We start from the raw sequence: 25,975 nt of genomic DNA, 5'->3' as shown, positions 1-25,975 counted from the left end.
AAGAAAGAAAGAAAGAAAGAAAGAAAGAAAGAAAGAAAGAAAGAAAGAAAGAAAAAGAAAGCAGGCAGGCTAAACAAGCCATGGGGAACAGGTCAGTAAGTAGCACCCCCCTGTCGTAACACAGTCCAAGAACGGAGCTGTGCGAGAATTCTGAGTGCTTGTGAAAAAAACTTCAAGAAAAAAAAGACAAGAGTCTTATAACCTCAGTTTCTTCAAAACACAGAATTGTTCTTAGAATATGTTTCCACGCTCCTCCCAGGTGTAGCAGATAGGAGTGCCTCTATGTTTCTGCCCCGTGGTTTGTCCTTTGAATGAATACCTTACTCACGTGATCCTTCTTAACCCTAGAAGTATAAACTGCCTGATGCTCTGAATAAAGTTGGTTATTGCATGAGACTTCGGTCCACCTCATTTTTAGGCTCCCCTCTCCCAGGTTCCGCTGCCTTTAGAGTGGTAAACATCCTCCAGGGCCCCTGCATCTGCTCCTGCCTCCCGGTTCCTGCCCTCACTGCTGTGATGATGAACTGTCATAGAGAACTGAAATCAGCCCTGTCCTCCCCACGCTGCCTGTGATCATACTATCAGCACAGCAGTACAACCCTAAGACAGGATATTTATGTGAGGGACTTTGGAGATGGCTCAGCGAGTAAGAATGCTCACGGCACAAGCATAAGGAGTTGAGTTCAAATCCCCAGCACCCATATACAAAGCTTGGTGTGGCCGTGTGCTCCTGTAACTCTAGTGCTGTGGGGGACAGAGACAGGAAAAGCACTGAAACTTGCCAGCAGTGAGCTTAGCTCCAGGTTCAGTGAGAAACCATGTCTCCAGACCTGCTACACATACATGGCTTCATCACACACAAAGACATTTACCTGACTCTTTTCTAATACTTACATTTTAAATTCTGGAAATTGCTGGTATTTCTGGAATTCTGCTTCCCATTCTTCTTGGCTTGTGGGTGGCTTCATCTCCTTGATTAAATGCCAGTCTACCATTGAGAGGCCAGACTCCGTCAGCCTTAGGATAGAAAATGTGAGCGTATGATTCTAGATTACTTATAAATAGTCTATGGCAACAAGTAGATGTGAACTTAACCCGTGGGTATGAGTTCCTTTCCTCTTCCTTTTTGTTTGCATTGCTGGATATGGAATCCAGGTTCTTGTACAAACCAGGCCCTGCATGCCAGCTTTTTTTTCTTTACACTTTTAGTTTATTCTCCCAAGTCTTTTATTCAACCCCACCCCATTTATTGTTAGCTGTTTTTTTTTCTTTCCTGAAACAGGGTCTATGAGGTAGAATAGGCTAGCCTCCTTCACCTCCCAAGTGCTGATATTACAGGCATGTGCCACCATGACTTGGTCCCACCCAATTCTTTCACTAGCATTTCTATACAGGCAAAAACAATGTTTCCATTAAAGAAATGTGTAATAAACGCATAAACAACGTTCTCTGAACCCAGGGCCTTGCGCACACTAAGTATTCATTCAACTATTGAGTTATATATAACACTAGCTAACACTACATTCTCCACATCAGGAAAGGAGACTTACTGCAGAAGTATAGGTACAAAAGAATATTAAATTTGTTGCAATGTGCCTTAACAGCTGAGTTTAATAACACCATATTTTGAAACAGTGTAACGAATATGAAGATGAACACACACACTTCATTAAAATTAAAAAGTAGGGGCTGGAAGGGTAGTTCATCCAATAAAGTGCCTGCCTGAACACAAGCCCCAAAACCTGTGCCTAAACAAACAGACAAACAAACAAAAAAACAGGTACAATAGTACAATAGAGTTGTAATCCCAGTTCTGGACAGGCAGAGGCAAATTCAAGGTCAGTGACAGGCCTTGTCTCAAACAAACAAACAAACAAACACAAAAAGGTGGGCAGCACCTAGGAATGAAGCATGAAGTCATCTGACTTCCACATGTATGCAGATGCACACGCACACACAGACACACACACTAAAAAGTACTTTCACCAAAAAGGAACTGGGGTTCCTAATCTAAAGGTCAAAGCGAGAAATGTACAAAATAGGCCTGGAAAACCTTATTGTACCACAAAGCAAAGATGCCATCAAAGGGCCTTGTCAAAAGACGCTGGGACCAATGTCAAGAGATTCCCACCAAGTAAGATGGAAGAATTTAAGTAAGCTAGTAACACAATCCTCACAGTGGACTGAGATACATCAAATGTCTTTAAATGTATGAACACATAGCAAAACTTTAAACCCCAAATCCTTTATTTGTAGCCTTTGGAGGATCTTGGGAACAGATTTATTATTGAAAATTAGTAAATGAAGAGAATGAATCAAATCTTGCCTTTCATATGAAGACTGTTCCTGGGCTAATGACACTGCTGATGAGGGAAAGTTTCTCCTTACAGTTGATAAAATATTACTGTTTTGGAATTCTAATGAAATAATGGATATAGGCAATAATAAAGAGAGTTGGTGTCCCCGATAGGTTCTAGAATGAATGTTCCAGTCACCTATGCAGTATCTCACCCCTCATTACCAATCAGAATCTAGTAAGAAACTACTCATTTCCAGGACAGACGCGGACAAAGACTACGTTAGACATCACTAGATAGTCAGACTGTGGGCAACCACGGGACAAATGACTTGGCCTTGTTCAAAAGCAACAAAACTTCAAAGATGTGGGAGAAGGGAAAGCCTAAATCCATAAAGTTTGTTTACAGACATAAAGATAACCTAAGAGTATTTGAAGCAATTGTGGTATATGAACATATGTGTTTAATTTAAGCAAACAAATTGCAGGGGGAAAAGTTGAGCTCAATCTGAACACTGGCGAAGTTAACCATACAGAAACAATGCCCAGCTACCAGTGAAGATGGAACCCTGTCCTTTTGACAGGCTCCTACCAATGCCCAGAGCCCCTTTCCTACGGACAACCTGGTTCGCCCAGAGCAAATGACTCACCGAGTTACTCCTCCGAGAATAACGGCTCCAGCTACTGTTCCACTGCAAACCAGGAGCCATCGGCCCACTGCCTGCTCGGCTGCCTTCGAGGGAAGGGGCACTGCACCTTTTCCGGATTGCAAAGCCACTTCAGTGACGGTGCCATATTGCCCTGGCCTCCGAGGATGCCCGCTGCCAAAGCTGCAACCACACTGAGGAGCAAGAAAATTATAACCTTTCTTTTGGAAAAAGCCTGCTTCCCACACTCGGCCTCAATTTGCCTGGAGAAAAGTGCCTCACAAAGGCGGCATTTCCACAGCTCCCACTATAGTTGACTGCTGTCTCTCAACTGGACCACGAGGGCCCGTTTCCCAATGGCTTTCTTTCTCCTCTCAGCCTCTAAATGTGCTATCCCCTACCATACACTCGCCTGACTGATATTGCCCACTGTTGATCTGGGCTTGTGTTGTTACTCCCCAAACCTTCCAGAGCCTCATAACAGGCTACCCTCACAGCAGGACCTCCCCAACCACAAGTCTTAACACACTGCCACGTGTCTTTAGGTGATCTGTCCATGGGTCTAAGCTGGGAGCTGTGCATGGCAGGTTCTGGTCGATCTTGTTCTCTCTTTCTCTCCGGTTGCCTTTGTTTATAGCACTGGCCCTTTACATAGCAAGACCCAATACATGTTTAACAAGTGAGCCAACAGTGAATAAATTAACTTCTCCAGGGCAGGGCCACGTGAGCGGTTCTTTTTCTCTTCCTAGATTAAAACACAATTATAACGACTAGAATTCTCTGCTTTCTCTTCCCATCCCCCAAATCTTTCACCTTTTACTAATTATCAGATACGAGAATACATGTCTCTTTGGTTCTAAGCCTACCAGTAAGATATATGCTCAGTTTCCTACTTCTAATTAACTGGGTAACTTAGACAAGCAACTTAAAATAAGCCTCGATTCCCTTCTCAGTAGTTCATGACACTTTTAGCAAAACACCAAATGTGCAAAAAATACTGAGCTTTTATCATGTGCTGTAGGTTTGATGTATACTAAAAAAATTAATCCTCACCAACACCTTGTGAGGTAGTAGTTACCCCATTCGACAGACTGGGACATTGAAACATAAAAGCTAAATAAATTGGCCAGTAGTACACAAACAGGGAGCAGTATTTCTAGATCTGCATTCAGGGGTCTGTCTGGACACGAGGAAATGAACGTGTCGTGAAATGACAGGGAGGTAACAACCGGCGGGGCGGTTCGTTAACTTTATTCTAGCCTTTTTCACCCCAGCCGGGCTTCCGTGATGGGAGCCAGCTGCAGTGGGTACCTGTGCTCTGGATGCCGCCCTAGGGACAAGGAGCCCGACACTGCGGCTCCCCGTGAAGGCCTTCAGGGACGGAAGGAGCAACCGTTGCATACTGACGGTGCACCGCCTCAGCAGGAACGGCCCAGCGATGTGAGCTCCCCTTCTCCTTCCCGGAAAGGAGCAACACTTCCGGGTCAGACACCGCGCGCGTGCGCCCCGCCCCCCCGGCCCCCCTCCCCCTCGCCAGGCTGGCCACTGCACTTGCGCCTACGACTCTACGGGGCGCGGGCCACGGGAACGCGCCTCTTCCGTGGCTCGCGCAGCCGCGGGGACTCCGTGGAAACCGAAGGCGAGCGAGGGAGGAAGGCGGGAAGCATGAAGAAAGGGGCTTCCTGCGAGCGGAAACCGGCGTGGATGCCGTCGGGAAAGGCGGGTGCGGAAGGCGACGAGGCAGGGGGTGGTGTGCGGGTTCGACCCCGGGTGGGTTCCTCAGCTTCTCGTGGGTCCCAGGCAGTGACGCTTCCCGCGAGTCCCCACGCTTCTTGGGGGTCCCGGTGGTTCACGCTTCCCCGCAAGTTCCCCCCAACTCCCCGAAACCCCTTGGGCCACAAGAGGGCACCATCGCCTGCCACTTCCCTGTCGCTGCGGTGGATAATTAACGTGCGGTGACTAGTGGGGTCTGTTTGCCCAGCCTTTGGGTTGGTTACGCGGGACTCGTTGCTTCCTGCGGGAGCCCTCCAGGTCTGGCTATCGCGGCAAATCTCTTCCCACTCAGTGAACTTCTGGTTCTCCAAACCAGCGGTTCTCACGTTTTTCTTAGGACTTACTGTCCTAAAAAATATGTATTGACTGATAAGTTAAAAAATAGCCGTAATAGACCTATTATATATTAACACGTATAACTTTTATGAAGGATAAATATTCCTAAATAAAATGGTATAAGTGTCAATGCTCTGTGTTTAGCAAATCTCCTTAATGTGGAAGATTTTGCAGATCTCTTTAATAATGGAAGATAGCTGGTTTCTCATACCTACACTTCCATCCGACACGTTTCCATTGGTGAGAGGCTAAGGGAGAAAAAGGCCAGTAAAGCCGCAGACTCAGAGTCCCCAAAGCCACCTGGAGTATCTTACTTTGAGCGCTACTGCCTCAAACGTCTTTTCTGATCCCTACGAAACACGTTGTTGCCCGGGCTCCTTTTGTAGTCTTTGTAGTCATTCCCGTCCTTTCCTGTGAAGCTAAATCCTTCAGCGTTGTCATGCCCAGGGCTGTGACTGTTGATGTGGCTATCAGATTTGTGGTGTTAGTGCGTTGTTATTTAAGGCCATAGGCTAACATTTGAGTCCCAATCTTGGGACTGATAGTCTTTTATTAAATAAACGACAATTGTAACTTCATTTTAGGAGGTGACAGATTTGTGTTTTTCAAAGTAAATTTTCATCGTTAAAGCAATGTTAGGTCGAAAAAGTCAAGCAATATAGAAAAGTAAAAACAATACCAAATTTTCTGCCCATTAGTAACCAGTACCACAATATGGTGACTATTTTTAAAGAGAGCAATACATGAAGTATGAGTGTTTTGATCGTTATTGTGTGGGGTGGGTACATGTGGCATAGTGAGTATGTGGAGCTCAGAGGCGATAGCTCTTCCAATTTTAAATACATTGGGATGAACTTAGGTTGTCAGGTTTGCACAGTAAATGGCTGTACCCACTGAGCCATTTCCTAGGCTCCAGCATTCAAATCTTTAATTAAAACTAACTTGCAGGAAAAACTCCAAGCTGTTTACACCGTTCTTTTTCATATTAACATGTAAATTTGTAATTCAGGTTTTAGGGTATATTTGGGTGACTTGTTAGCATGGTAGCTCTGTACTTGCTGAGAGAGGAAGACAAAACTCTTAAATAATGACCTTACTAAGGAACTTCCTGTCAACCATAGAGATCAGATATGTATCTCCTAAGGGGCGAAACTAGGGTCTGAATGAGAAATATATAAGTTATTGGGGTACAGAAGGAGATAGATCTTTCTACTTAGGGAGAAAAAACCATGGAAATGTGACTTGGTATGATCCTTGGAGAAGTTTAGCATTTGAAGATGAAACTAGAAGGATTTTTATCATTGGGATAGTATATTCATTGGCAAAGATGGAGACTGAGGAACACTGAAGTCATAAAGAAGAAATAAGATATAGTTTATTATTGTTAATGAAGAGGCAGGTGGAGCTCTGTGAGTTCAAGGTTAGCCTGTCTACAGGAGCTAGTTTCAGGACAGCTATGACTATTGCCCAGAAAAATCCTGTCTCCAAAAAAAAATTCTATAAATATATATATGATAATGTTTAGTGGATGTGCCCTTTATGTAAATTATCTCAGTGTTGATTACTCTGAGGTCAGGAATTGAAACCTCTACTTTGTAGAAAAGTAACTTGTCTAGGGCCACACAGTGAGTAAAATGGTGGCTCCAGGATTCGAAGTCATTTTAAATACGTAGTCTTTTTAACTTAGCATTGAGAGACGTTCCGAGTCTGAGCTGGGACACAATGACGAGATCTGTGCTTTAGGAAGATTAATTTCACATTTACTATGTACTCAAAATTGTTTCACTTTGGCTTCTTTTGTCTGTATATCTGTTTCATAGTCTGGACTCACCGATTTGAATGAATGTGGCATTTTACCACGTGGATGGGTCTGAGTGCGTGTGTTTGTTTCTCTGTTGCACATTTAGGCAGCAAAAACGGAAGTGTTAGTGGAAGATTGGCATGAATCGCTAGTTCCTTCAAGAATTTCTGTTGTTTGTACCTTTTAGGAGCACCAAATGGATTTCTTATGGAAGTGTGTGTAGACTCGGTGGAGTCGGCCATGAATGCAGAAAGAGGAGGTAAGGGAGACGAGATTACCGAATAGTGGTTGACAATCTTTTTAGGGTCTGAGAATGAGTCCTATGAACTGACCTCCAAAAATCGCCTGGCCAAGCTGGGCACTTGGGAGGCTGAGACTGCTGGGATCACTGTGAAGTCAGTTCTGGCTATAGAGTGAAACATTTTTAAAAAAAGATAAAGCCCTTGTCATCCCTTGGACAGTAACAGTCCTTTCAGAAACAGCTAACTAGAAAACCTATTGAAGAGCGCGGCGTGGCAGCACGTGCTTGTGATCCCAGCACAGAAAATCTTGAGGTCATGAGGGTTGAAAGTTGGAGACCAGCTTGAGCTAGATGGGGAAACCTTGGCTTTAGAAAGTAAGGCAAAACCAATAATTTATTGGAAGATTACTGTCTAATACCCTTTTCCCCCAAGCAGATCACATTTTATGGCAAGCTTCTATAATCCTCCTTACTTACAAGATTTTTTTATTGAACTTGACACAAATTTAAGAATTTGAAATAGTTTAAAATACAGGGCAAAGCACTGTAGCATGTGTAATCAATCCCCAGTACTGAAGAATGAAAATTCTAGATGGTTTTAGAGGTCTTATCTTTTTACCGTAGGTGCTGTTTTGTTTTGTGTTCTAATTTTCTTTTTGTGAGAAGCATAAGCATTTCCATCATCTCAAGATCAGAAACTTTTTGGTAGTTAAAATTTGCTGTGACAGATTACTGGGCAAAAGAAACTTAAAGAAGGAAGAGTTTATGTTGGCTCACAGTTTGAGGGATTCAGTCTCTCGTGGCTCTGAAGGCATGGCGCCGAGCTTGGGGCAGCTGATCCCATTGTGTCTGCAGCCAGGAAGCAGACAAGTGGATGCTGATGCTCAGTTGGCTTCCTCTTTCTGTTTTGGTTCTGGGACTCCGGCCATGAACTGGTGCCACCCATATTCAGTGTGGGTCTTTCCTCCTCAGTCAAGCTGCTCTGAAAACTCCCTCAAAGATGACTCCAAATCTAATCAAATTGACAATGAAAGATAATCATTACAAACTTCAACCATTTTTAAGTCATGGTCAGTAGTTTTCAGCAGACGTTTTTGGTAGGGAGCAATTTACGTGTGTTCAGTTTTTCTGGACACATTTGATTACTGTCAGTCCTTGCTGATTTCTGGAAACCTTTGAAAATGTAAAATCCCTTCATGGCAATAAGAAGGAATGAAGGGTTGATCATTGCTGTAACAGGTAATCCCCCTTGCCCTGGAGAAATTGAACCCAGGGCTTTGTACATGCTGGGTGCTGTATTACTAAAGCCACATCTCTTATTCTTGGCTGTTTTGAGAGAGTCTTTGTGTAACCCAGGGTGACCTCAAACTGTGATCATCTTGCCTAAGCTTTTCAAGTGCTAGGATCGCAGACATGTACTACCATACTTTATGATTTCCTCACTTTTTTTAAAAAAGGTTTCTTTTTCTCTTTTTCCATAGTTACTTGTTAGATGCACTCTGATGTTCATCACTCAGAGCACCACAGTCCCAATTTTGCTGACTATGTAAGTGGTGCCATTTGATATTCTTTTCTAATCTCTCTATTCCCTGTTGAGTTTAAAGTCCAATTCAGAATTGAGCTTTAATAAAATTGTTTCTTAGGGCTGGAGAGATGGCTCATTGGTTATACACACTGGGTGCTTTTTCAGAGGCTATGGGTTCAGTTCCTACACCCTCGTGGTGGTTCAGTTCCAGGGAATCCGATGTCCTCTTCTGGCCTCTGTGCAGCAGGCATACATACACATGGTACACAGTGCAGGCAAAATACTCATACATATAAAAGTAAATAAGCTGGGCAAGGTGGTGCATGTCTCTAACCCCAGCGCTCAGGAGATGAAGACAAGCAGGTCTCTATGAGTTTGAGGCAAGTCTGCTCTACACAGCAAGTTCTAGAATTGTCAGGACTATGGAGAGAGACCCTGTTTCAAAACATCAAAATTAAAATAAAAATTTAGAAATAAAAAAATTTTAAAAATTGCTTTATAGGCAGTATCCTGCTGTATTACATTAGGAGGGCTTCTTGTGTTTTTCTTTGTGTGCAGAGTATGATGTTGAGATTGTTCAGTGGATTCAGGTGTTACCAAACTGACCTATCTTTTATAAGTTTTCCAGTCATTTGTCAATCTAATATGTGTGTATATTCATAAATATATGTATTTGGTTGAATTTTGTTTGTTCTTTTGTTTTTGGAGGGACATAGGATACCACTACCTACTTGTAGTTGAGGCTGACCTTGAACTCATGACAATCTTTCTGCCATTCCCAGTGCTAGAATTACAGGTGTGTACCATCGCACCCTGCTTAATATTTATTTATTTATTTATTTATTTAGTGTCTGGTATACAACTAGAAAGAACAACTTTTTTATTGTTTGGTTGTGTTGAAATTTTGTTAGTATGAGAGGAAGGGAGAAAGACTGCCTTCTTTGTTCTCTGATTTCCAGAATAACACATCTGTTTGCTACCCTCCACTGAGTTGTTTTAACATTATAAAACTAGATTTAGACATGTGTTTTAATTTATCATAGTTATTTTGTTTGTTAATGCTTAAAATATCCTGTCTTTGGTTAGTGAGAGCCTTGTCCCTGAGACCTTTTTTGTAACATGACCCCAATAGTTTGACAAGTTTTTTTTTTTTTTTTTGCAATCAGTATTCACCTCATCTTGAAATTATCTCAGTAGCTACTACAAATTAACTGTTTTGTTTTCTTTTAAAACTTAAGAGTAATAAGGAATGTTTTCAAAAATTGATGTTACTTTCTTATTGGTTGAGAGTTAACATCCTACTATTTTCTATCCAATAATGTCTTTATTCCTTGTGCACTGCAACTCTAATACAATTTTAAGAGAACTGGCTTAACTTGAGTTAACTCTTTATTTGGCTATCAATAACACAATGAGGGTTGTAGAATACAATTGAGATTTAAAATATTTTTACTCTAATTTTATATTTTGATTTCTTTGTTAAGCTCTCAGGTTCTTTTTATATTTAGATAAACAATTGTCTTATCATAGAAACTTTAAATAAATATGTTTTTAAAAAAGGTGCTGGTCGGATTGAGCTATGTGCTGGCTTATTGGAGGGAGGAACCACGCCCAGCATGGGTAAGAATCTTTTTTTCCCACCAAATTTCTCGTACAGAGATAGCAACAACTGATTATTTAATGTTATGTTAAGTAAATGAAGACCATGCTACCAAGTAGAAATACTTATAGTTGTAAATCACATCATCAAATGTTTTAATTAAACATATTTTTAGTTAAACATATTTTTGTCCTCAAGCCTCAAGAGATTGGAAGGTAAATTGTTTTTATATCAGTTGACAAGTGCTTTTGAGTGTCTTCAGCCCTTCTGCCTTGTTCTCTATCCCTTGGCTTTTGTGCGCGCGCACGCGCACACACACAGAAGTTGGGATGGATGGATCGTGCTTATTCTGGTGGAGTGGTACCTACAGTGCAGCATCCTGGAGCCTCAGTGTGTTCCCTGTGTACAGCGCAGCTAGAGGAGTGAGCTGGTCTCCTGGAGCCTCAGCGTGTTCCCTGTGTACAGCGCAGCTAGATGAGTGAGCTGGTCTCCCCTTGTGTCTCTGTAGGGAGCAGTCTTAGGGTGCAATCATCTGGAGGAGGAAGCTGCAGTTGCTAGTTTTTACACTCATTGGTCAGTCATTTGTAAATGCTCTACTTGGACCAGAGGAAGGCTTTGCCATGCCTCTGAGCCTCACCCAGAGGAAGGCTTTGCCAATTGCCATGGGTCTAAAGCTTTGGTCCTTGTTAATAATACACATTCACTAAGAACTTCATCCGTTCTTTACACATTCACTCAAGGCTGCCTCCATTCCCCATAGGCCTCCTTCCCTTTGTATTATCCTCTGATTCTTCTGCTCTTTTCCTTTGGAAATGATACATAAGAATAACTATATATGACCAATAATAGTTTAATAACTTCTCCAGATCTCTTAGCTTATAGTTGAACTTTAGTCTGCTTCTTTCTTAAAGGTATTCTTCAAGTAGTAAAACAAAGTGTCCAGATTCCAGTTTTTGTGATGATTCGACCACGGGGAGGTGATTTTTTATATTCAGATCGTGAAATTGAAGTGATGAAGGCTGACATTCGTCTTGCCAAGCTTTATGGTGCTGATGGTTTGGTATTTGGGGCATTGACTGAAGATGGACACATTGACAAAGAGCTGTGCATGTCTCTTGTGGGTAAGAATTTGTAGCTGAGGTCTAAAAAGCCTCTAGCACATATACACACTCTCCTGATGCAGAAAAAAATACACAAAATTGATTTTTCAGACGTACCTGCATATACTTAAGCTAACCTATCTTTTTAAAAAAGTTGTTTAACTATTTGGGGTAGAGGGTATACATGGCAAAGCCCTGTTGGTACTCCTTTGTTGCTGTAGATCAGGTTCTGCTCTTGCAGAGTTTAAGAGAAATTTACATTGATTGCATTAACCAATACACCGAAACTTGAGAAGTTATTCTAGTCCATAATGAGGAGAGAAAGTGGAGAGGATAAATACAAAATATCTACATTATGAGGCCAGAGTTTTTCTTGACAATCCTTAGAGTATCCAAGTAATTGATTTAATGTTGTCTTTTTAGTTCATGGTAATTTTTGTTTGGTACCCTAAGGTATAGACAGTTATATTTCATATGAAAGTCAGAGTTTAGAGGAAAGATAGGACTTTTGAATTTATAAGACTGCCGTTTTGTTACTGTTTTAGTTCACTATCTTAGCAGAAGAGAATATAAAAGTTTTACCCAGGGAGAATTCTACAAATAATAATGAGCTCCTCTTGTTGTATAACTGTCTTTCTAGCTCTTTGCCGTCCTCTGCCGGTCACTTTTCACCGAGGTGAGTCATTTCTGTTCTAATAGGTTTGTTAAATGCTGTCGGTTTTCAGATCTTACCAGATGGCACAACCCTTCTGTAGTGTTCCAGTGATACTAGTTAGTTAGAGATGAGGAAATGGTGTTCGGTGCCTAGAAAACTTGAAAACTCTGTTACGAAACCTTGTTAAGAAGGTGGTGGTAGCATATACTTGAGGAAAGGGTAAGCATTGCCTGCAAGTGTATGTGTCCAACCTAGTAGCAATCCTGAGATTCATTATTTATTAGATCACCTTAGATCATATACAGCCCTAAAAGGAGTAAATCATGGCCATTGAAATGAAGTGTACCTCCTGGCTTATTTGTGCCAGGTAAAACCATTCCTAGAGCTAGCGGTGAGGTCAGCTTTGTCAAATAGAGACTTCTTGTGGGAAGACAAAGTAGATGTGTGAACAAGAATCAGACCTTTTTACGAGGAATAGATGCTAACAGTTATAGTTCCCTGCACTTTGGCTAAGTCTTACTAAGCCTTGGCAAAATCGAGGGACAAGTGTCACTTGTGTTTAGAAGGCACCACCATTGCAGATGAAAAGAAAGAAATCTTTTGTTAAAACAGTGATACTTGAGAAAGTGTTAAATGCTTTTCTTCTTTTTAAATAGGCTTAGAGTGAATTGCCAGTATCTGTCTCCATGTGTAGAAATTAAGATTAAAATATTTATTATCCTTTGGAATTATGACAGTACAGAAACTTTTGTCTTGATTTGGGACTAGCAGTGTTTCTTTTTTCTTAAAAAAAAAAAAAGGCAATAAAAGACATTAGTCTGTCAGCATCTTGATGCCAGCACACCAAAAATATTTTTAAATTAGTGAACATTTATCTGAAAAAGTAGTTTAAATTTTGTCATTCTTAATAGTTTTAAAAAATGAAGCAGTCACATAGAATATATTTAAAAAATTTAAACTTTTAAAAGATGAGTTCAAATTTCTATTTCTTAATCTTTCTCTAATAAGTCTAACAGAAATATTTTCACGATTTATAGAAATAAAAATTGTGTTTTAATAGTGTTCTTGGTTCCACTTTTTGCCCCTTGTTTATTTAATAAGGCAGTATAACCACTGTTGGGAAAGTGATGGCACCAAAGCAGGAAAACTTGTGAACTACAGCAGCTGCTTATGTCCAGTAAAGGGTGGAAAAGGGAGTGTGTCCCCAGGACCCATAGTACCTCATCTCCATAAACTAGAATTCTGTATCTTATACTAGTGCTGAGCACCAAAGCAGAAGTAGGTTTTCTTTTTTACTTTTCTTACTGTTCTGAAGAGAGAAGTCCCATCCCTTTCCTCCCCATTTAACCTTTCCTCTCTCATTCCTCCCTTCCCCTGAACTTGGAATTCTCCTGCCTTGTCTGTCTCCTGAGTGCTAGAATTATAAGCCTGTGCCTCCATGCCTGACTTGAGAAAGGAAGTATCTTAGTAGAACAGAATCAAAACCTCGTGTTGTCTGTTGAAAACAATCAGCTATGAGTCTTGAATGTATCAGGCAAATGATCTAGTACAAACCACTCAGTGACTGTGAGAGTGAGGCCAGGTTTCTCCTGGGACAGGTGAGTATAATGTGCCGTTTCTGCAGTATAGTTTGTCTGTGGCCTTTGAACACTTTTCCAGATGTGACCACATTTACAGCATTGTCATAGCTAAATGTTACCTGTAGAAACTTAATAGTTACTTTAAAGTTAAAATTTTAAATTTTAAAGAGAAACACTTGTGATTACTGAAAATTTGAAACTTGTCACATCTTCTCTTTGTCCAAGTAAATGCTCCTATTGAAATGCTTGCTGATAAAATGACCATGCCTATTACCGGTGGCATGCAGAGTTTTGTACTGGCAAACTCTGACTCTTAAAAAATAAAAAGAACCCTTAGGAATGAAAAAAAGAACTCTTGGAACAGGCCTGGTGGTGCACGTCCTTAATCCCGGAACCCTAGTGGCAGACAGAGGCAGATGGCTCACTATGAGTTTGAGGCTAGCCTGGTCTACATAGTGAGTTCCAGGCTACTTATAGTTACATGATGTGATCCTGTCTCAAAAAGAAAGGAAGGAAGAAACTCTGATTTGTAGCATTTTCTTGTTTCTGTGGTTTAAATGCTTTAACTTGACTAATTTTAAATAAAAATTATGAATATTTCATAATTACCTATTGTAAGCCTATATAAATCTAGCATACCATTATACATAATATATATTATAATTTGTATATATACACACTACATTTTGGAACCTATTGAATTAGACGATATTTCAGTTCAGAATTTAAATGAGTTTTACTTATTTTAGCCTTTGATATGGTTCATGATCCAATGGCAGCTCTGGAGACCCTCCTGACTTTGGGATTTGAACGTGTTTTGACCAGCGGATGTGACAGTTCAGCACTCGAAGGACTGCCTCTAATAAAGCAACTCATAGATGAGGTACAAGAGGTTGTGGTTACTCTGAACATTCTATTACTATATATATTATCAGTATAATATTCTGTTCTATTCAGCTAGTTTATAAAAATGAATATTACTGTCTTGGTGATTATGGAAGAAAAGTAGAGCCAGTGACATATTTATATGATTTTTATTTATTTATTTATTTATTGCATGGGTATTTTAAATAACCAGGGCACTTCAGATCAAATCATAGACAGCAAGTTTTACCTTTTCTCTGTCATTAGTCTTGTCTATTTTTATATCACATCTTTTTACTGTCAATCTATGTGTATGCAGGGGAATCCCTGTTAATTTACAGTTGTCATCTCTGTATATATATCCTAAAACTTATATTCTTTTTAATTTTTTCCAACTATCAATATATCAGATTGTTTTCTGATGTGAGTAAACTAGATTTGTAGAGCAGTCAGAGATTGCTCTAGGAAATCTTTTTACATTTGTTAGTGTGTGATGCACATGTGCTTGCCATGGCGTGTCTGTGGCGGTCAGAAGACAGTTTGCAAGAGTTTCTCTGTTCACCGTGTAGGTCTTGTCAGGGTTGGGGCATTGTTTCTGCAGGCATGACTTAAGGTACTGAAGAATGAACAGAATTTGAAGTGAAGGAAAGAGTATGTAGACAACATTTTATGTTTAATCTTTGACTATGGGGAAGCCCAAAATGTTTTGGAATAGAAAACATAGTTGGTGAACCGGGTGCTGCATGAGTTCTAATTGGTATTGATAATTGTAGGAAGAGGAAGAGGGCCCGGGACTGCTTGTTTGTCCCAACTATCCAGAACCAAAATAACCACACAGAAACTATAATTAATTAAAACACTGCTTGGCCCATTAGCTCTAGCTTCTTGTTGGCTAACTCTTATATTAATTTAGCCCATTTCTATTCATTTGTATATTGCCACATGACAGTGGCTTACTGGCAAAGATTCTAACCGGTGTCTGTCTCAGGCAGAGGATCTGTGGCTTCTCTCTGACTTCGCCCTTCTTTGTCCTAGCATTCAGTGCCTTCTCCCCGCTTTCCTAAGTTCTGCCCTATTAACTGGCCAAGGCAGTTTCTTTATTCATTTACTAGGAAAAGCAACACACAGACAGATGGACCTCCTACATCAAATAATAAAGACCTGGAGCCAGATATTGGTGCAAATGCTGAAAGGTCAGAGAGAGAAAGGAGCAAGCCACAGCCAACTCTTACCTTGTTAATTCCTCATCTGAAAGGGGACCGACCTCTTGTCTCCTCCCACCTAATCTTCCTCTCTCTACCCAGCCACATCACTTCCTATCTGTCTGTACAGACCTTCAGACCTCTATGGTTAACTAGTGGCTAGCTCCACCGTCTGATCTTGAGGCAAACTTTGTTATAGTATAAACAAAATATTACTGCATTCCCCCCTCCTTTTTTGTCTAAAATAAAGAAGGTTATATAAAAAAGCTATATAGAATAAGTACAATAACTATATAAAATATATACAGGCAATAAGTACATTATTACACTGGCATTTGGGCATCTGGGTTTGGGTTGATTCTAGGTGTTAATGCCTATGTTTGCCTTTATTGGATGGCTGTTTTGTTCCCTGGTGTAATGTCTGTACTACTACTTGTACTATGGTCCTGTAGTGCCTTTACTACGTGTACTACAGTAGGGAAGATGGTTTCTGAGTTGGGAACCACCTGGCAATTAAAATACACACATATAGACAGAGACACGGGTCATTCTTGAAACAAGAACGCCAAGAATGCCAACTTTATTGTGTTCCTGGGCAGCTTATATAGTGCCTTCCCTGACCATTGTCCACGCCCTAGCTCTCAGAATCCTTCAGCTGCAAGCCACCAGAAACCACTCTCCTGCCATCAGGGTCACGTGCTCAGCAGCTGCAAGCATTGGTTACTAGGAGCAGCTGCAAGCACAGGAAAGCAATCTGTTTACCCTGGCAGGCAAAGGGTCATAGAAAATTCAGGGTCTGGGGGTCCAAAGTCCCAACACTTGGTTTTTGTTTCTTCCCTGATCTTTCTGGCCTAAGTGTCCAAGGGTTCTAGTGACTAGCAAGTCTTCAGTTCCAGTAGGGTATCTCTGCTGGTGTTTTTGTGGTCTGCTAAACTTCTGAAGTTTTGGGTGCCAACATTGCCTTTTCTATTCCAAGTGCCTGTGTAGTCTCTGAAGTTCTGGGGGAAAGTGCTTGGCATCTGGGATTCCTGGTACAGCATGGCACCTAGTTCAGCAGAAGTTTTCTGCTGGGCCTGGCCTCCTGTAAAGCCAACGCCTTCTTTCAAAGTTGTAGGCCAGAATATGGAGCCCAGGGAGGGGTGCAGTCTGGGTGTCTATCCAGATTTTTAATCCATCAGAGGATTATTCCATTCATAAAGTTAGAGTCTTCATGATACAGTCATTTCCCCAAAGTCTTTTAGGTGGCAACCAAGCCCGTGGGGGTCATTTCATGTTCAAACTATACCTTAAGGTTTTGTTTTTCAGATTATTACTGATGCTCAATGTTTTGTGTATTTTTTTAACCACTTCTGATAGTGTTAGGTAAATATATTATTCTAAGTAATCTTTTATAGAAGGCCAAAAAGTATGATAATCTTTATCTCTTAAAAATATTTGTCTTTATTTTAGAAAGCTTTCATTTGTAAGAAACAAATAAATGTGACTTCTCCTTCTAAGATCATTTCAACTTCTTAGATAGTGAATGTTTTATGGATGCTTTGCTCTCATGTATTTGAGAACATGATACATCTTTGCTCCAGTTAATTTTTCTAACAGTAATTTTGTGAAATCACCCCCTTCCTCTCAGTCCCTATTTTATTACCTGACTATATTTTACCTCCATTGTACTCACTATCTGAAATTTTTTTATACAAATATTGTTTATCTGTTTCATCTTCTTTTAATGTTTAAAGTTCCATGCCAATAGGAACGTTCTTTGTTCACCATGTCAAAGGGATTAATTCCTCTCTTCTCTCTTACGTTTAGTTCCTGGGGCAAATAAGCCAACAAAAAAAATGTGCACATAACTGTATATTCTTGTGTGTGTGTTAGCAAAGAAATATAACTCAAAGAGATAGTTAGAATAAGGGGCTTACATATGATTTTAATAGGTGAAGAGGCTTGAGAAAGGCAGCTATGGGAGAAGAAGGATTTTCTGGAAAGACGTAGAAGGATGGATAGGCCACATGATAATGTCAGAAATTAAATTAATTCTTATATTTTCAATTAAATGAATGTATGGCTTTATTCTGTTGATATTTAGTTGATGAGGCAATATTTGAGTGGATTCCCATCTTTCCACTCTCACCACCATAACTTACAATTATGTTAAATTGTCTTTTCTGCTAAAATTTTATATGCACCTATTTTCTTTCTTCTGCATACCACAAACTCAAACTTTCTGTGATTTTTCCAGTAAGATTTTTCTTAAGGTGGTGTGATTATAAAGTTTATTTTTATACCTATTCTTTATGTTTATAATACTATACTTTTTAAGGCAATAGAATAACAATCTTTCTAGAAAAAACTTATAATACTGAACATTTTTCTTGCCCACTATCTTTTCCCTAAGATAGAGAGAGAGAACTATTGAAAAATTAAGTATTAGTAGTAACTTAAAATTTTAAAATATACTTATTAATCTCAATTGAGAGAAAGATACTAAAATTTACTTTTTCTCCCTTTTCAGGCAAAAGGCAGGATTGTGGTGATGCCAGGTATTTATCGCTGTTTTTTCTGCTAATATGGACATAGAATGTTGAAAGAGCAAATGAGTGGTGCACCCATGTGGGCTCCTGCATCCACATTAAAACAGAGAGAGCTTGGGGAGAATTCTAGACAGTGTGTTTAGAAATGTACATAGGCTTGGGAGAGCGAGGATACAGAGTGTAGACAGTTATAAAGAGAAAGAAATAGTTTTTAAAAACTAAAAATAAAATAAAGTCTTTAAAGAGACAGTAGAAGTAATATAGAAGAGTACAGACAGTCCTCTGTGCCAGGCTGAAAGAGATACATAGAGAGAGTAGGCAGAGTCAGGGAGAAGGCATGGAGCTGCCAAAGGAGACTGCTGGAACTGTCTGAAACTTTACCAGTAGGCCATAACCTTGTGGTAGGTAGTGCCCAGATTAATAGAAATGGGTTAATTTAAGATATAAGAGTTAGCCAGAATTATGCTTAAGCTATTGGCCAAACAGTATTACAATTAAAAAAAAAAAAAAGACGAAGAGTACAGACAGTCATGGATTAAAGGAGTAAAGAAAAATAAGCCACGTAAAGATGGAAAATACACAGAGAGTCTGGATTATACATATTATTATGTTTTCTTTGAATTTTTTGACTGCAGATTCTGGGGGCTGCTAAGCTAAACCAACATAAAGGTATCTTAACTTCAGAATTTGTGTCTAAGGATATGTTGCTTTGGAAAAGAGGTTCTGTTTTTGTTTCCTCAGAAGATGAGAACCTATGAATTCTTCCCAGGCTAGTGTGGTTTGACGAAATAAGACCTCCTGAACGTTCTCTGTGAACCCTAAAAATACTTCGCCCAACAAATAGCAGGAAGAAGTTTGAAGAAAACTACACCCCAATTCCTAAAATTATTGTTTATAAATATTTGTTTTCATTTGAAGGGGGTTGATTATAAGTGATTAATGGTCACAATAAATTTCTAAAAGAAAAAATAAGGGGGATATGATAAATAGTTGGATACTTTGCATTGGTATGGATCTTGGTCTATTGATACATATTTAAGGCTGATTTTGTTACACTGTATAAATATTTCTGCTCCTGATTAAGATTTATGTTTAGACAGCTCATTTAAAAATGTAATGTATAGCCAGGCGGTGGTGGTGCATGCCTTTAATCCCAGCACTTGGGAGGCAGAGGCAGACGGATCTCTGTGAGTTCAAGACCAGCCTGGTCTACAAGAGCTAGTTCCAGGACAGGCTCCAAAACCGAAACCCTGTCTCGAAAAACCAAAAAAGAAAAAAAAAAATGTATAATTAAAAATTTCAGATAAATAGGTAGTCATTTATAATAGTCAAACCTGTAGTCATGTTAGATAGGTTTTCTAGATATACAGAGATATATTTCAGTTATATAAATAATCTTCAATACTTCAAAGACTTATAGAATATGGCATTTACAATGTTTTAAGAACTAAGATTTTTTTCATGACAATGAGACACATCTCCTGGCAGCACCAGTTTTTTTCATGAGGATGATGGGCATCAGAGAGGCTTCTTATGGAGTTTGTTAGCCATTTAGTTTCTTGCCTGGACTGCTGATGGTATGCTGTATAAACTGGACATGTAGGACCCATAAAAAAAATCACTGCTGAACTTGCCTAAAGAAGGTTTTGCTTCGTCACAGAAAAAAATGCCAGGACACAGAAGAAAGCAACTAATGAACTTTGTCATTATAAGGCAGACAGATCTTAAATTTCCTGTTTCACGTTAAAGTCTGCTGGATAGTATGGGTCCGCAGGCTGAAGATGAATGCTCCAACATTACAGAAGACCTTTGGGTGACTGTCCAGGCAATGAAATGTCTCTACTAATTCTAGAGTTTTGGAAGTTGCTTACAATGCACTTCCTGTTTACTTAGGTAATAGTATGTCCTTCTGGGGTCTTTGAAGAGTTGAAGACAGATAGTTAGTTTTCCTTAGTTATGATAAAAAATAAATTAGATATAAAACTTTAGACTTACAATGATGGGATATATGATAGAATATTTTCCTTAATTTGCTAAATGTTAACAACTAAATATTGTAACTATAATTCTTGATCATGTGTTTATGTAATTTTACTATGTTAAAGTTAAAACTTTCCTTTTTAATGAGACAGAAAAGGGGAAATGATGTGGGATGTCCTTCTGTATATGTGTTGCTTTATTGGTTGATGAATAATAAAGCTATTTGGCCAATGACTTAGCAGAGCAAAGCCATGTGGAATATCCGAACAGAGATAAAAGAGTAGGCAGAGTCAAAGAGATGCCATATAGCTGCCAAAGGAGACAGATACACAGACAGGGTATTGTTATATAGCCCAGGCTGGTCAAACTTTAGATCATCCTGCCACAGCCTCAAGTGCTGAGAGTAGAGATAGTCACCGCTGTGCCTGACTTGTTCTTTCCACTTTTTAAGGGTTCAGCAATGTGGATAGCACTAACAACAACAAAAAGCCAAGCTAATGAGTCTGAAGAAGTGTAGTGAAAACGCAGCTTAAAGTACAAAGTACCTAGCTAATACCATCTTAAATGTTTTGAATATATTTTCTTTACCAGAATATGAAAATAATTTCATATTTATAATTACTGAAATGAATTCAGAGTATGGCTGTTATAAATATATTAAAGATTATCAAATGAATGTCATAAAAATATTTGGCTACATTTTTTTAAGATTTATTTATTTATTATGTACACAGTGTTCAGCCTCCATGTATGCCCTTAGGCCAGAAGAGGGCACAAGATTTCATCACAGATGGTTGTGAGCCACCATGTGGTTGCTGGGAATAGAACTCAGGACCTCCGGAATAGCAGTCAGTGCTCTTAACCTCTGAGCCATCTCTCCAGCCCCCATGGCTACATATTTTTTAAAAAGTTAAATTTGGCCAGGCGGTGGTGGCGCACGCCTTTAATCTCAGCACTCGGGAGGCAGAAGCAGGCGGATCTCTGAGTTCGAGGCCAGCCTGGTCTACAAGAGCTAGTTCCAGGACAGGAACCAAAAAGCTATGGAGAAACCCTGTCTCGAAAAATCCAAAAAAAAAAAAAAAAGTTAAATTTGTCAGTGAAATGAAACAGAGTTAATCTTAGGATGAACAAGCTGTAAATAGTTTGCTTAGTCTCATTTCCAGTAGAGTCATTATGTTCTTCAAACCCTGGGCTGGAACGAAGTGCTACAGGTCCTCTGTTAGGGATGCGTTTCTGATGCCTTTGTAGCTTTTCCCTTACACCTATCTTGAACTTTCTGTGTCTACATTGAGGGGAAAGCAATGATGGAGTGCTGAATGATTTTCCTTGTCCAGATAGTTTTTAAAATCCAAACTCAGTATTGCATAGCATTGTGACATAAGCCCAGGGATACGGGGTTTTCTTTATAAGCTCTGTCCTTACAAGTTCTCCTGAGTCTGTAGCATAGATCTTATTTACTTGTCTTCTGACCCCATATTAGCTTAGAGACAGTAATTTTTGAAATAGTGGAAATATTTAGAATGAATATTTTGTGTAAAGTAATGATTTACATGTATTTAACTTTCATGTGACACTCTGTTCCACTTAATGTATTCCTTTTTCTTTGTAACAGGAGGTGGTATAACAGATAAAAACCTGCAGAGGATTCTTGAGGGTTCAGGTGCTACAGAATTCCACTGTTCTGCTCGATCTTCTAGAGACTCAGGAATGAAGTTTCGGTACAAATACATTCTTTACATACAGGAGAGGATGAAATCTTTGGTTGCTTAAATAAGAAAACCTTAGTTAATGTCATTATTAAATAATAAATTGCTGTGATTAGTAAGTATTGTGTTTTTCAGGTGAAAAATATTTCTAAAATGATTGTTGTTCTGCCAGAAATAAACAGTAACTTGGGAATATAAGTAAACCTTCATATAGCCTTTGCTGAGTCATGCTAGCCATCACCATTTCTATGGTTATATCTAGTCTGCGGGCCTACTAAGAGAGACTTAGTTCAGTGGAAATGATTTCCTAATTCAAGCATTGCTGGGCGTAAGAACTTTATAAATTTACTCAGCAGTAAAGTATCCAATGAGTCATCTATTCACATGTACTAGTTCTCTAAGTGTTCCTTTTACTAAGTTAATAATTGGTTACAGGGCAGCTTCAGAACCATTTTATCTCTCCTACTGTAAATAGTCTCTACTTACCTTTGCTCTTTACTTGCAGTTGTTTTGAAATTTTATTACCATTAAGGACTTTAGACTACTATGTTTTTTTCAATACCCTAGAGGATTCCTACAACTTCATTGAGTCATCTCATTTCCTGGTGGGTGAGCAGGGATTCAACATAAAAAAGGAAGACCTTAGCATGTACATTTTCAGATAGAAAATCCAATTTCCTGCCTGGTAGATTTAGCTACTAGATTTTTCAAGTCATTAATTAATGAAAATTGCAAGTATGGTAGTCCAGCATCCTTGACCTTCCCCTGTTCTCGAGCCATGGGTGAGTCTGTAAAGTTAAGGAGGGGTGTATTTCACAACTGATGCTGTTATCTATCTGGTCTTTGTTGTTTCTGTTGCAGAAATTCCTCTGTTGCAATGGGAGCTTCACTTGCTCATTCAGAATATTCTCTAAAGGTAACAGATGTGACAAAAGTAAGGACTTTGTATGCGATTGCAAGGGACATCCTAGTTTAGCTTCTGAGAGACGTGGACTCACTCTGAAGACTGAGCGGAACCATCAGTTCTCCACGTGGCCATGGAGTGTGTTTCCAAAAAGAAAAAGAAATTGGAACAGCAATGCAACCCTTTTCTCTGCCAGTCATTGCTGTCATGGTGGCTAAATTTAGCCTGTGCTTCTTCCTCAGGGAATTCACTGATAAAGTGGCAAAGGTCAACTCTAAGGTATGAAATCAGATTTGGTGGAGAGTCAGTTTAGTCCACTTTTTTTGCATTTTCATTTGTAAAATAAAAATCCTCATTCTGTTGTGTTATAGTCTCATATTCTTTTACTTAATATTTTCAGTAGTTTATTATGAAGGAAGATTGTTTTGCTTTTCTATTTCTTGTAGTTTTCCTTTCTGTCATGTACTCGTTGGATTTGTTGCTCAGGACAGGATGTAAAGGTTAAATGTAAAATGGTATAGTGTAAAAATTCCCAGACTTGGACTTTTTTCTTTGAACTACATCCTGATATCCAAATTGAGGCAAGGTGTGTCTTCCAATGTGAAAATTTTTATTTCTTTGGGTCTTCCAGTAGCCACAATGAAAATCGGTGCTGATAACAACACAGAAGCCAAAAATCTGTATTTCTATCTGAAGGGGCTCAAGGTGTTGGATGACAGAGTGATGACCACAGTTAAAGGCAAACCAGAGCTCAAAAGAAAGTACATCCAACATAGTGGTAATTTGGCAGTAAGTGTTGTACTGGAGCCAAGTACAGTGGTGTGTGCCTATAATTTCAACGGCTAGAGAGGCTGAAGCAGGGGGATGGCTTGAGTCCCAGAGTTCTGGGCTGTAGTGTACTTTACCACTCAGTTATCTGCACTATATGGTGACCTCTAGCGATCAGGTGACCCCTGGGTGCCTAAAGAGGGATGAACCAGTCAAGGTCCAAAGTCTTATCACTTTAAAGATAATGCAGGGATATGGTAAACAATAAAGGCGAGATGAAGGTTCTGCCATTACAGGATCAGTCGCAAAGAAGTTTGCAGATTTGTGGTTCAGGGTTGTGGGCTATGCAGGTAGAATAGCTTGGTTCTGGGGATTTTGTTAAATTCACAGACTTCGAAAGCAGGATTTAAACGTTCCTGGAGTTAGCCAATAATCCCAGTACTTAGGAGACTGAGATAGGAGGATTGCCGTGAGTTTGAAATTAACCCAGGCTATAAACTGAGACCTTATCTCAAAAGAACAAATAGCAGGGCTGGAGAGGTAACAACAATTTAGAGCACTGACGAAGACCCAGATTCAATCCCCAGCACCACTGATGGCTCACAGTCACCTGTAACTAGAGGTCTGGGAGTTCCCAGGCCGTCCTGTGGCCTCCTCAGACACCAGGCAAGCATGTGGCACACAGACTTACATTCAGGGAAAACACTCGTACACATAAAATACAAAAAGACAAAACCAAATTTCTAGACGTGGTACCATATAAACTTGCAAAGAAATGCAATGTAGTGTTTTAGGCTGACCCTCTCCTGTGCGTGGACTGTCGAATCCTCCAGAGATAAGAACTGTTCCGTCGTCTCTGTTTATTTAAACAAATTAACAAAGGATCTAAGAGGCCATGTGAATTCCTTGAGATTTAATAACAAATTCAGCTTGTTTATAAGACCTGGACATTGGTCTCCTAACCCCAAATCGAGTTGTCATCTTTAAGATGCTTTGGTTCGTGGGTGTTGCACAAAGGACAATCCTGGGCAAATGAGACGTACCAGGGATCATACCATATCTTACAATTTAGTCAGAAGAAAGCTACTATTTTGAACCTTAAATCTCTCATTCGTAAACAAGGCATTAAAAACTAAACTATCGTTTTTGGCTAGATCATGTATTAAAGCACCAGGCACTCACTGTTCATTCTTTTCTCCCGTGGTAGCTTTCCAGGACCTGTGTGTTTCAGACCTCTCCAGGAGGCATAGCGTTCTGAAGCCGGCACTCATTTTGTACACTCCACTACATGAGCATAATAAAATCAGGTAGTTCTTTCCTTGGTGCTCTACATTGTAGTCCTGTTTTAAAATACTTTTTGTTGCCAGGCAGTGTGGCGCATGCCTTTAATCCCAGCACTCAGGAGGCAGAGGCAGGCGGATCTCTGTGAGCCTGGTCTACAGAGTGAGTTCCAGGATAGCCAGGGCTACACAGAGAAACCCTGTCTTGAAAAACCAGTAAATAAATAAATAAATAAATAAATAAATACATCTTGTCTTGGTCATCATGTTTTGTTGCAGCAATAGAAAAGTAATGTAATAGAGTTTTAAGAATTCTCTGGGAAATTTATTTGGTTAAAAGAGTCTTGACAAATGACACTGGAAAAACTGGATATCCACATGCACAAGATTGGAGCTAGATCTTTATACCATGTACAAAAGTAAAAGGAATTCCAGCCCTAAATATAAGACCAATAGCACAGCCTTTTAGAAAGAAGCAGTAGTTAGTCTGTGACAATAGATGAGGCAGAGTACATGTGGCAAACATAAAATAGGAATAAATTGGACTTTACCAAAATAAAAACTTACGCTCTAAAGGATAACATCAATAAACTAGCGGGGCAACTGACAGAATGGGAGAAAATCTTTACAATCATATCTGATAGTGCATAGTAGCTAGAATATATAAAAAACATTTAAAACAATCTAATTTTAAATAGCAAGTGATTTAAATAGAAATTTCTAAATGAAAGTTACAAATGGTTGCCATCTTTTTTAGTCGCTAGGGAACTGCAAATCAAAATCACAATAAATTCCCCCTTTATATGCACAAGGATGACCACACTCCAAGTGCTGGGAAAGGTGTGGAGCAACTAGAACCTTCATATACCGATGATGGGAGTGTAAAATGATGCAACTGTTTTTGTAGAACAGTCTGGGAATTCATTAGAGCATTAAACACAGAGATATAGTATGACTCAGCAATTATATACCCAAAGAACTAAAAGTACATGAGTGTCTGCAAAAACTTGATACATGGATATTCATGGTAATATTATTTATCCTGGCTGGGCGATGGTGGCGCACGCCTTTAATCCCAGCACTCGGGAGGCAGAGGCAGGCGGATCTCTGTGAGTTCGAGACCAGCCTGGTCTACAGAGCTAGTTCCAGGACAGGCTCCAAAGCTACAGAGAAACCCTGTCTCGAAAAA

General features: G+C 39.6%; 2 protein-coding genes across 3 annotated transcripts in view; one reads left to right on the top strand and one right to left on the bottom strand.

Moving 5' to 3' along the window:
• Positions 1 to 4,431, bottom strand: part of Cox15 (cytochrome c oxidase assembly homolog COX15) — a 13,577-nt gene extending 9,146 nt beyond the window's left edge. Inside the window, exons 1-3 of the mRNA XM_050144428.1 lie at positions 4,255 to 4,431; positions 2,947 to 3,137; positions 895 to 1,017 (exon numbers count right to left, since the gene is read on the bottom strand). Of these exons, the coding sequence (XP_050000385.1) occupies positions 895 to 1,017; positions 2,947 to 3,137; positions 4,255 to 4,344 (404 nt within the window). The 5' untranslated portion in view covers positions 4,345 to 4,431. The remainder of the gene's footprint in view (positions 1 to 894; positions 1,018 to 2,946; positions 3,138 to 4,254) is intronic.
• A 29-nt stretch (positions 4,432 to 4,460) lies between these two features.
• Cutc (cutC copper transporter) lies at positions 4,461 to 23,104 on the top strand. 2 transcript variants are annotated; one of them, XM_050144437.1, is made up of 9 exons: positions 4,461 to 4,666; positions 7,041 to 7,112; positions 10,180 to 10,239; positions 11,131 to 11,340; positions 11,960 to 11,995; positions 14,334 to 14,437; positions 18,130 to 18,157; positions 21,741 to 21,846; positions 22,696 to 23,104. In XM_050144437.1, exons 1-9 carry the CDS (start codon positions 4,609 to 4,611, stop codon positions 22,808 to 22,810), a joined length of 789 nt encoding a protein of 262 aa, XP_050000394.1. In that variant the 5' UTR covers positions 4,461 to 4,608; the 3' UTR covers positions 22,811 to 23,104. The 2 variants fall into 2 exon arrangements, with proteins under 2 accessions (XP_050000394.1, XP_050000402.1); XM_050144445.1 differs by having other exon boundaries at positions 14,304 to 14,437.
• The last annotated feature ends 2,871 nt before the right edge of the window (positions 23,105 to 25,975 follow it).

This window comes from Alexandromys fortis, unplaced genomic scaffold (genome assembly GCF_014885135.2).
Source record: "Alexandromys fortis isolate MF-2015 unplaced genomic scaffold, M_Fortis_MF-2015_v1.1 scaffold_16, whole genome shotgun sequence".
NCBI lineage: Eukaryota > Metazoa > Chordata > Mammalia > Rodentia > Cricetidae > Alexandromys > Alexandromys fortis.
Note: the sequence above shows the minus strand (reverse complement) of the source record. Positions and strands in the feature narration are given on the sequence as shown.